Genomic DNA, 12,846 nt, shown 5'->3' on the forward strand with positions numbered 1-12,846 from the left:
TAGTGCCAATCTAGCCCATGATGCTCGGCCCAAGAGACACACAAGAAGGCCTAATTACCTGAAGGACTTTGAATAGATACTGTGAATCACCTTTAAAGAAATTGGCAGCCCTCTTAGGTGTCATTGACAGTTGTTATCGCAGCAGGAGTTTGTTAGAATTGCTGCCACCCGTCATTGCTTTTACGTTTTTAGATTCTCTTTTTTCTGTTACCGTCATTTGCGGAGAGCCAATGATTGGTAATTGTAATCCTTATAAATACCATATCAATAAAACGAAAGAGATATTCAGACCATAATTTTCTTCTTAGTAGTGAAATAGGTTAGCATATCATTCTGGTGCTATCATTAACACTCATTCATTTTTTATGCACTAAAATCATATTTAAAATATTACTATTATCATATTAGTTTCTCTTATTTGAAAGATCATGCACTATTTTTAGAGATTTTATCTTTTAATGTTTAGATTTCTTTTTTGAATTAATTAGGATTCAATATTTTTTTTAAAAATCAATATCCTCCTTTGCTAAAAAAAATATTAATCCTAATTAAATATATTATTTAACATGTGAAATATTAATCGAATCAAACTAAAAAAATCTTCAAAAATAATAAGAATAATTACCTAAAAATTATTTATGAAAGGCCACTTAAAGAAGTAAAAATTCCAAAATTTGATTGTACAATATAATATTTTTTTTAAATATTCTTCTCCATTAAATATAATTCTCCTTCCTAAAACTAATTCGCATTTGTCGATATTAACGAATCATATTCATCTAAAATATTTCCATAAAAGAAAGCATCATATCTCGTCATCGTCAATGACGGAAAGCAATACAGAAAATTAAAGTTCACGACCAACATAAAATCCAGAAAAAAAAAAAAAGAAAAAAAAATGCAACAACACAATCCTTACTCATACGCCAATTTATTGTTAAATAACAAATCTAAACTACTCCTCTAACAAAATAGAAGTCCTAAACTTTTTTTTATTAGAATGATGGTGAATAGAGAAAAAAATCATATGACTACTAGGAAGGGTTAATGACATATTAAGGATCTTCAAGTTAAACATTATGATTCACATAATGTTCAGTTAAAATTCAGTAGTATTCAACTTAACTTAGAATTTTACTTGTTGAATTAAAAATTAGCAGAAATTCACAAGAAAAATTTTACCTTTAACATCAATAAATCTTCTTGAGTAGATATATCTATCATAATAGTATTTTAATGATCTTAGAGACTGTTAAATCTGGATCATGAATAAGTAAATTTGGACAAAAATCTAAATCATTTGTCAAATTAAATAGCAATCCTAGATAATTATTATACTAATTTCCCAAATTACAAAATTAAAACCAAATTATTAAAATAAAAAAAAATCTTAACATAATAATGAGAAAAAATTTAAAACGGTGAAAAATATAAATATAATAGTAAGGCAATATTTTATAAACAATACTCCAAATGAAATGGTAGTTTGTTTACAAAAACAAAATCATTGAGCCCAACATGGTCGTTTCTCACAATAGAAACTAGATAGTTGCCCTTTCTATGTATTAACCATTTCAGTTAGATACTTGTATATAAATGAAGTCATGGCCAACTTTCTAATCTCCAGAAACATTAATGGATCATAATGTTATACTCTAAAAAATTAAATTCAACCCCTAGTTTAGGTGCATTGGCATTTACAGTAAACAATAATAAATAATAAAAAATATCCTTCGAATTAACTATAATCATGATATTGTGAACGAAATTATTCTCTAACCAATATACTGAATAGCAAGATAAATAAATAAAGAAAAGAAAAGAAAAGAACAGAAACTTAATTTGATTTAAAAAAGTGGGTGTCATTTCATGTCAAAACTAGATTCAATGAAACTGGGGCCTCAGGCAGAGCTTACAAGTTACAATTACTTCAGCTTAGCATCATTGACTTGGATCTTTCCTATAGTTTGGTAATTTACACACTAATCAAGATTGAAGAGGTACCCTAACACACGAAAAGCATGTAATTGGATTGGTTGAACAATGTGGCTAAATTAATATTGTTGTAAGGAAGGAAGCAGAGGAAGAGCAGTGAGAGTTAATTTGTTGAGTCATGCCAGCACAAGAGCAAGACAGTGCATCTCCAAATGATGTAAAGCCGAGTCCTCTGCTGCCTAATGTAGTTGGAACACCGTCCCCATGGTCGAACCTTTGAACTCCTCACTGATGAGAACACACTAGTTGTCATTTTGAAACTTATTTTGTTCAGTTTGTGAAACTTACATAAAACCATAGTTATATATATGGGAAGATATGAAGGAAATGAATTTGTGGTGGATTTGGTATTAGGACATGTCCCAATGTCTACCTAAGATATCTAAGTGACACCTATGACCTTGTCTCCTTATCGCCAAACCCATTCGATAACGACTTCTCATCCACTTCTTCTACTAAGTAAGCCTCTTCTTTGTCCCCCCTCCATCAATAATCGCTATCCCTTAACTTTTGTGGGATGCTATTCAACTATCTTATACTCTTACTACTATACTATTTCTATATTTATCTTCCATTTTTTCCTTTCTTTCTTTTTCATTTCATCAACCTATACTCACACACACGGAATCAACATATATATCTCTTCGTCTCCGAACTATAAGGGACTCAAATGTGTTCAATTCATGATATTTGAATCAATCATGGACATGAAAATATATATATATATATATTATTGAGAGAGGATCTCGATCCCACTTTAGCACCTGAGTTTTAAGAAATTCGTTGTTGTTCATCTGTCACAGATAATTCAATGTGTGGAAGGGGGACACAGGGATAAAGATTATCAATAGACTACAATTATAGGCAGTGTGTGGGGAATAAACACTCAAACTTGATAAAAGTATGAGCTTGATTTTTTTTAGCCAATAAGAAAGTTGAGATTTTTGTTATGTACGAACCACAATTATCCTCCACGATAGACCATCATAATTTACAGACAAACTTAAACTATATAATATTGTTCAACTTAATTAAAGTTTTCCATTCTTTTTTCTCCACCAACATTACAATTATGTTTTTTTATCAGAAAAATTGCAAAATTAATTTCTGAATAATGCTTATATAGGATTTGTTGGACTTCAAGATCTAACTTTTACAATATCTACCACATGTTTGATATTTGTAAACTCTCCTTTAAAACTAATGCTATTTCTAGATAACCAAATAGATCATTTTTTTTTTTTTCCTGTAATAGCAACAGTATTAATGATTCTTGTTATTATTGGGCATTACTATCAAACTTCGAGGCTCGAGCCCACTGTAACACTTCTGATATATATTACTAATTTCATATTTGTTACATTGCGAGTACTAATTTCATATTTTATTAAAAAAAATGACTAACATAATGCGTATAATATATTCATGGATTAGGATAAATTGGTATATGTGCGTGAATTATCCATACATGATGAACAATAATGATTACTTGTGGACAAATATCTTAATCAATTAGGAGCAATGAATTATAGCAATTCGACGAATATCTTGCCTGTTCACTAGATTCAATATTCAAATTAAGAAAACACATAAATATTCTATCAAATAAATGCAAAAAGACAATTCCCTGGCAACAATTAAAAAAAAAGCGTTTAATTATATTTTGTATCCCTGAAATTACACAACTCAGAAAAATTATTTTTAAACTTTTTTTTTTAACCTTCCAATTTATAAAACTAGTGTAATAATCCGTGTCATGCATGGTATGTTTTTATATTGCAATATTTTTTATAATATATTTATGTATTTAAAAATAAATGTTATTAATTTTTTTATGTGAGCTTAATATTTTAAAATACTATTTTTGTAAAGATATTTATATTTTTTTGTAATTATGACAATTTTTCTAATAAAATTTGAATTGAAATAAATTTTAAATGACTAATTAAATTTAAATAAAAAAATTGAGAGTAAAAATGATAATTCTGATGTTATTAGAATAAAATTTGTATGTATATAATTACTACATATATAATTTTTACATGCGTTGTAAAATGAATGCAAGTCCCATCTTGAATTAGTTAAACAACTTGTCTAAAGATTTTACATATTTTTTTTATTTAAAAATTGATAGTATAATGAGCTCATAAAGAAATTTTCATTATCAAAATATTAAGTTATTTATCATTAAAATAATCATCAACATTACTTCTAAAATTTAACAAAATAAGAATATACGGAGATTAAGATGTGTAGTTGATATAAATAAAATCAAAAAGTTAAATAGAAATATTCAAATATATAATATTTTAAGAATATATATTTTACAAAAACTAAAACATCAATTATAAAGTTGTTTGCTTCTAAATGTGGTAAAATAGGTTAAACTGTCGGCTTAACATTTCTAATTTGCTAAAAATGATGAGAGAGTTGAATAGTTTAACCACCAATTTGTTTTAATATGCTATTGAAAATAGGGTGAATTGAATGTAAGAAGGAGAGGTGACTCTTCGGGATAATTAACTCGCCAACTCACCTTTAACTCATCAACATTTAATGTATATATAAATAAATTTATATTTACATAATTAAAATATATAACATATATATATATAATGTGATGTGTTAAAAATAAATAAATTAACAATTTATTTTTATAATTTGTTTGTAGTAGATTTTGACATGTTAACCCACCAACACAATACTACACAATATACCAACCTACTTTATATATATATATATATATATATATATATATATATATATTGGTAGATCAATTCTATCTCTAAACAAAATGAAATATATTTTATAACTCAGTTCTTGTCGACAAGTCAACTTGTGTCCCTTTTTCATCTTGTTTTAGGCAGGTCGATGGCAGATCAAAACTATTGGGTGTATTTTGGACTAATCGTGTTTATTATATAAAAGACTTATCATAGTTACTATTTAAATATTGTATATTGTGAAAATTATATTGTAGGATACTACGATACATTAAGAACGTAAAAGAGTGAAACAGGAAGATACTTCAATACTTTAAAATTTAATTTTGATATTCCTTGTTTTTGTTGTGTTTATGATATTGTACGTGCTAGTTATTCATAAAGCTAAATATATTAATAATTTTATAATCTATAAAACTCATTTATATAATAATATGAAAATTCACAATCAAATGCGTTCGTAAACTTTTTCACACTGCATATATACGTTAAAAAAATTTACGGCCTAACAACTCTTGTATGAGTTAATTAACCAGAGATAAATTTTTATTTGATTTTAAAGTAGTTAATAGCTTTGTTGAAGGTGTTTTGTTGTGGATGATCATACTGGATGATAAGGATATCTCTTATTATTGTGGTGCACTATTGCCATGTAGTGTAAATGATTGAGGTTGAGGGTACTAAAGTCATTTCGCCTTAACAATTGTTGGTTTCTATAATATAGGAATTTGTTATTCTTTGTTTCAAGTACATGGATGTTGGAGTGGAGGGTATACTGTGTGCCCTCAAGGAGAAGTTGGAATCTTAAAAGATAATTAAAAAAGGTTGAATAATGAGAGTTTTTGGTGATGTCTCTTTTAATATTAAGTTATAGAATGGAGTTGATGAGCTTAATCTATTAGATTCCATGACATCTTCAAGGACATTTTCTGCCTCATAACTAAATCATAGAAGGAATGTTACATGGAGGTGTGGCAGTGGATTAATATCAATGGACATTTTCCGAATACCGATTACTGAGACGATCCTTCAAAATTTTATTGGGGGCATCAAAAAGATATTATTTAATTTATATAATATAAAAATAATATATAATTAAATTATTAAAATTTATTGGAGAAAGTAAAATAATTATGAACAATTAATTAATAATCAATTTTTTTAATCAACAAAAATTTATCTATAATTTTAAGAAAATAAATTAGTAGTATTATATGTAAAGAAAAAAGTTTGATAAATTATTGACTTATTTCCATAAGTGTTAAATTAAAATAATAAATAAAAGTTGTATTTAATTTTCTCTTTTTCTTTTATCTTTAATTGATTTTTTTCTATTTTTTAAATCATGACTTATCTTAATTACTCTAATGTTTTGAAATCAAATTATGAATTTTCATCTCTCTATTTTTTATTGTGAATTTTTTTATGATATGTTATTATAATTGATCTATTTTTTTTTTACAAAATGGTCTTTAACGATAATTCATAGTCTTGGACAAATATAACATACATTTAATTTTTTTTTTATGTAATCATGTTTAATAATTTATATATTTACACTTCTAAATTTAAAAATCGGATCATAAGTAATATTCAAACGTTTATGAGAATATTATATTTTACTTCGCTAAGAAAAAAAAAAGAATTATGATAAAAATTTGTCACATAACCAAAACATTTGTCTCGCAATATTATCCTTATTTTATATAGCAAGTATGCATGAATTAAATTACTTTGTGAACTAAAGGTTTATAGTACACAAGACTCCACACATTATTTACATGAGAGCATTAAACAATGTCTAATAATAATACATGAATTCATAATAATAAAAATAATATACGAAATAATAGTAGATCATTTTATTTTTAATTTAACAATACCTTTTAATTAAAAATTGAGATCCAATTTTATAATACTCTAATAGGAAATGGTCAATTCTACATTAAATTCTCTTTTGTATTAACCAATTTTTCTACCACAAGTGCTTCTTTTTTGGGGTTAAATTTGGATTCCTCTAATTAACCTGTTTTTCTACCTCTTGGTGGGGTTTGGGTTCCTTTGGACATTTATGTATTGGTAAAATTTCAACTTTTAGATAGTATTTTATGGAAGGAGAATGGAGGAAAAGAAAGAGGAAATATTTTTATAAATTTTTTTGTTTTGTTCAATTTATTACTAGAGATTTGAAGGAGAATAAAATCTCTTCTTATTTAATGTTAGTTCTCCTCTAAAATAAGGAGAACTTGGAAGAGAAGAAAGATCTTTTAAAACATTTTTATTATAATATCTATAATGTTTTTACTTGTATTTTTTAATTTAAATTATAAGTATACAAAAGAAAATTGATTTTTAAATTTATTTTCTTCAAGTGAATCAAATAAAAAAAATTACCTCTTAATCCTTTAATTAAAATCCATCTCATTTTCTCAACTAAATAGAATTTTAAAACTCTCCTCTCCTCTCACATTCATTAAAATCCCCTTTCCTCTTCAAATCAAATAAACCCTTAATTAAAAATAGAAGATAATAACCTTTATAATAATAGAAGAAGATGTGAGATTTTGATGGTAGAGATTTTCATTAAAAAATTAAAGTTTTAGTAAAAATCTAAATTGAGAAAATCTATCTTCTTCTTTTATTTGTCCATTAGAACAAAATATTTTATGATTATATATCTTTTTTATGAAATACTTAAAGTAAAAATTGTTTTTTTTTATAAAATATTTTAAACAAATTGTTTTAGTATGACAATTAAGTTATTTTTTGTGTATGCAATGGTAATAATGAAAACACAACTTAAGATCTATGGAATATACTTCAATCTTTCACCTAAATACTATAAAGTATAAAAATAATAATATATTTGATCATTATAATGTCTAATCCAATAGCTTAAACAAATTAAAAATATTAAGAAGCTCATAAAAGAAATTGGAACCGAAGCGCTTCTCCGACAAACAGCTAATTATTGGGTTTGAATCAGCTGACCGATGCTTGTGGATCATGGACGTTTCTTTTTGTCCCTTCAGAGTTCACACATTCTTCTACAACCCTTTTCTTTTCAGACATTAATACGCTCGTTTAAAACCAATATATCACAACCTTTTCATTTAAATATTTATTTCTCGTTAGACAGAACATATAATTTACACCCTGACCCAGTTTAGAGATAAAATGTATTAAAGTGTTTTTTTTTTTAATAAACGATGAAGTTTCTCTTTTAAATATTATTAAACATAATTATGATCTTTATATTCGAATTTAAAAACACCAATTGAACTAAAACGATCTGGTACCAATAAATTTACATGGTCGTATAATGTGCTTAAAAGTTAAATCACACGTAAACAAGCATATTGTAAATCAAGCACAGTACATTTGACACTTTTCTTAGTAAAACATCATCATCAATGAATTAGATATTTCAACTCGATACTTTTACAATTAAGTTGGTACCACAAGTGAGAAAATAAAATCTTGAGAAGGTTGAGATTTGACATGATGAATATGTGGAGGGAGGGTGGGAATCTTGGACAATTAGAGACCAATGGTAACGCAATCTATTGTAGTATTTGTATGGTATTGTATGATCTTCAATCTCACGTTGTTGTTGAATAATATATGAGAAGACATGCATTTGATTTCCACACGAGGCTAGAATATAATCATGATTCCAAGTCTTGAAGACCTACACTACAACAGTAGAGTCCACAGTCACGTCACGTGTACTGTGTCGCTGCAAATCCAAACCAAAACCTTGTCACTGTCAACTCAGGTTGCCGGCAGCCATGACACTGTTAGGTCCAGAGTAGGTTTAATAGTTACTCACAGCTAAAACAAGAGATGAGTAAAAAGAGACAAGGGAGAAAATAACCACAGTAAAAATATTATTTACTGAAAGGGAGGAAATTACAACACTTCTCTCTCTATAACTTACTCCTTTGAATTAGGAGACTACTACTACCGAGAACAGATCTCAAGGTGTATAAGAGAGGAAGAGAGAAGAGAAGAAGATTTGGGATGAAAATTATGGTTTTCAGCTTCCCTATTTATAGGAAAGTCCCAATGGCATTTTCGTAATTTCTCCTAAACTTTTAATATTATTTTATTATTATGTGGGACCCGCTTCTAATATAAAATTAGAAAACCACCGAAAGGTGGTGGCAGCTGTACGCAGCTGTACCTAACATTTCTCCCACTTGAAGATTATGATTAAGTTAATCATATCTTCACACCATTTCTTCTTTATTGATACTTCATGTTGCTTATATTTCCAATAGGCCAAATAAGGATCGACACCATGTAAACTTGTCAGTGTTGACAGGCTTTGTCATTACGTCTGCTATGTTGTCTTTTGTATGGATCTTCTACATATCCACTTTTCCTTCTTCTACTACTTCACGAACAAAGTGATATTGAATTCCTATGTGCTTTGTCCTGGAATGAAAGGCTGGATTCCTTGCAATGTGCAAGGCACTCTGACTGTCACAATACACAGTAATTTTCTCCTGCTTGTGCCCGAGTTCTTCCAATAACCTTTGAATCCAAATTGCTTCCTTGCATGCTTGCGTAGCTGCCATGTATTCAGCTTCTGTAGTAGATAGAGCTACAACAGTCTGTAACTTAGACAACCAGCTCACTGCTCCTCCAGCAAGTGTAAACACATAACCAGTAGTAGATTTTCGTTTATCCAGATCTCCTGCAAAATCTGAATCAACATAGCCTCTGACAACAAACTCCGATCCTTCAAAACATAATGCAACATCTGAGGTTCCTTTGATGTATCTAAGGATCCTCTTTACAATACTCCAGTGCTCTCTACCAGGATCTGCCATAAACCTACTGACCGCTCCCACTGCTTGTGCAATGTCTGGTCTCGTACAAATCATGGCATACATAAGGCTTCCCACCGCTGATGCATACGGCACTCGAGACATTTCCATCCTCTCTGCTTCGTTGCTAGGACTCATACTTGAGGATAATTTGTAATTGACAGGAAGTGGGGTCGAAATTGGCTTACAGTCTTGCATGTTGAAGCGCCGCAAGACTTTCAATAAATAATTCTTCTGAGAAAGCCAAATCCTCCTGTTTTTTCTGTCTCGGTGAATTTGCATCCCTAAAATCTTGTTTGCTGGTCCCAAGTCCTTCATATCAAACTCCCTAGCCAATTGTGCCTTTAATTCTTGGATCTGATCTTTGTTGGGGCCTACCACCAACATGTCATCCACATACAACAGCAAGATGATGAAATCATTGTCATCAAACCTATTATAGTACGTACAATGGTCTGAACTCAGTCTGTTGTAACCAAGGCTAATAATGAAGGAATCAAATCTCTTATACCAACACCTTGGCGCCTGCTTTAAACCGTACAGAGATTTGGTCAACCTACAAACCAAGTTTTCTTTTCCTTGTTCTTTAAAGCCTTCTGGTTGGAGCATATATATTTCTTCTTGGAGTTCCCCATGAAGAAACGCAGTCTTTACATCAAGTTGATCAAGATGTAAATTAAATGCAGCACACATAGCTAGAACAACTCTGATTGTGGTTAATCGGACAACTGGCGAGAATATCTCGTTAAAATCAATGCCCGCTTTCTGAGCATATCCCTTAACCACCAATCTTGCACGATATCTCTCCACTTGATCATTGCCATCACGTTTGATCTTATAGATCCATTTGCAACCAATGGCTTTTCGATCTTTTGGAAGATCAACAAGTTCCCATGTTTTATTTCTATGTAAGGCCTCTATTTCTTCATGCATTGCTGCCATCCACTGAGAAACATCAGAACTCCTCAACGCCTCTTGAAAGGTTGATGGTTCTCCTTCTTCAGTTAAGAGACAGTACGCATCATGACTTGCCATAACATAGTCTGAATGCCAAGATGGTTTCTTCGTCTGACGTGTTGTTCGTCGAACATCTCCATCATTGTCCTCATTTGGTTCTTGTTCATCGTGCTCTTGTTCTGCTTCAGAGGTGTCATCTTCTTTAGATTTTCCTCCTATCTCCACTATACTGGTGTCTTTGATAGTGCTGTCATTTTCCTGCTCCTTTTGCAGTTCAGTTTCTGCAAACACTACATCCCTGCTGACAACAACCTTGCGGGCAGTGGGATCCCACAAGCGATACCCCTTAACATTGTCAGCATAACCCAAGAATATACATTTCCTGGATTTTGGGTCCAGCTTTGTTCTTTCTTGGGAGTTGTACATCACGTACACCGGACATCCAAACACATGTAATGAAGAATAATTTGATGGTTTTCCATTCCACATCTCCATTGGTGTCTTCAAACCAATTGCTGTTGATGGTGAGCGATTGATCAAATAACAAGCAGTTTTGACTGCTTCTGCCCAGAAAGACTTGGCTAATCCTGCAGTTCTCAACATAGCTCTTGTCCTTTCTAGAAGAGTTCGATTCATCCGCTCTGCTACCCCATTCTGCTGAGGTGTATGAGCAACTGTAAATTGCCTCTTGATACCCTCTTGCTTGCAGAATGCCAAAAAATCACCATCTATATATTCTCCTCCATTATCTGTCCTCAAGCACTTAATCCTTTTTCCAGTATCAAGTTCCACCTGTGCTTTAAATTCCTTGAATACTGGGAACACATCTGACTTCTTCTTGATTGGGTACACCCACAATCTCCGGGAATAATCATCAATAAATGATACAAAATATTTTGCTCCTCCCATGGAAATTTCTGGTGATTCCCAGACATCAGAATGGATCAAGTCAAGTATGTGTTTGCTCCTTGTAGTTACTTTGGCAAATTGTAATCTATGTTGCTTGCTTGTCACACAGTGCTCACAAAATGGTAAGGTTACCATTTTAAGCCCTGACAAGAGATTACGTTCCGCAAGAATTTTCAGGCCTCGCTCTGACATATGTCCTAGTCTACGATGCCACATCATCGTTGCCTCTTCTTGACTTATTGCTGCAACTGATGCATCTGCTTCTTGCAACGTTTCTCCCAAAAGCAAGTATAGATTTGATGTGATCTTCTCAGCTTTCATCACCACCAAATTGCCTTTAACTACCTTCAAGATTCCACCTTCAACGTGGATCTTGCACTTGAGATCATCTAGTTGCCCAATGGACAATAGATTCTTTTTCAAGCCCTTCACATGTCGTACCCCTTGAATTGTACGAACAGTACCATCATACATTTTTAATTTGATAGTACCAACTCCAGCAATTTCCAAAGCATGATCATTTCCCATAAATACGGATCCTCCTGAGATTGATTCATAAGTGCAAAACCAATCTCTATTTGGAGTCATGTGCCAGGTTGCACCTGAATCCAATATCTAACATTCATGGAGTTGTTTTTCGCCTCTGGAACTTATTGCTTCACTGTACAAGATTTCTCCATCTTCTTGGGTACTAGCAACACAACCTTGAGAGGTTGACGCTTCAGAATTCTTCCCTCCTCCACTCTTCTTGTGCCAACAATCTTTCTTCATGTGCCCTCTCATGCCACAATTATAGCATTTGAGGTTCTTCCTTCCTCGAGATTTTGATCTACCATGATTTTGACTCCCACTGGAGCCACGTTCCATTGATCTTCCTCTCATCATCGTCAAAGCTTCTGCTTGCTTTGAACTTTCCAGTCTATCTTCCTTATTCTTTCGCCTGGACTCTTCTTCAAGAATAGCTCCGGCAACATCCTCAAAGGATAGACGACCAACAACATTATTGTTTGTTATGTTGATGATGAGTTGATCATATGAATCTGGTAAACTCTGAAGTAGAAGCTCCGCACGTTCATTTTCCACTATGTTGAAATCAGCTGTTGAAAGCTGAGCAAATAGCGTATTCAGATTGTTGATGTGGTCCGTCACTGCTGTGGACTCACTCATTCGAAGAGTGTAGAGTTTCCTCTTTAAGAATATTCTGGTGTGAAGTGACTTGACCTCGTATAATTTTACGAGCGTGTCCCAAATCTCCTTTGCAGTTGTCTTCTCTGCTATGCTCGACAAAACTGAATCAGCCATTGCTAAGTGCAAATTGGCAACAGCATTGTCATCCATTTCTCTCCACTTTTCATCAGTAATATCTGATGGCCTGCCTTCAATTGCTTTAAGACAGTTGTCTTTTCTCAAAATTGCTCTTATCTTCA

At 31.3% G+C, this 12,846-nt stretch overlaps 1 protein-coding gene across 1 annotated transcript; it reads right to left on the bottom strand.

The window, feature by feature from the left end:
* Positions 1–2,054: 2,054 nt before the first annotated feature.
* On the bottom strand, positions 2,055–2,290 carry RTFL14 (ROTUNDIFOLIA like 14). Its single transcript, XM_029269636.2, has one exon. The coding sequence runs from the start codon at positions 2,246–2,248 to the stop codon at positions 2,099–2,101; it is 150 nt and encodes a 49-aa protein (XP_029125469.1). The 5' UTR covers positions 2,249–2,290; the 3' UTR covers positions 2,055–2,098.
* Between the last annotated feature and the right edge of the window lie 10,556 nt (positions 2,291–12,846).

Source organism: Cajanus cajan, chromosome 6 (genome assembly GCF_000230855.2).
Source record: "Cajanus cajan strain Asha chromosome 6, NIPB_CcT2T_4, whole genome shotgun sequence".
Taxonomy (NCBI): Eukaryota; Viridiplantae; Streptophyta; class Magnoliopsida; order Fabales; family Fabaceae; genus Cajanus; species Cajanus cajan.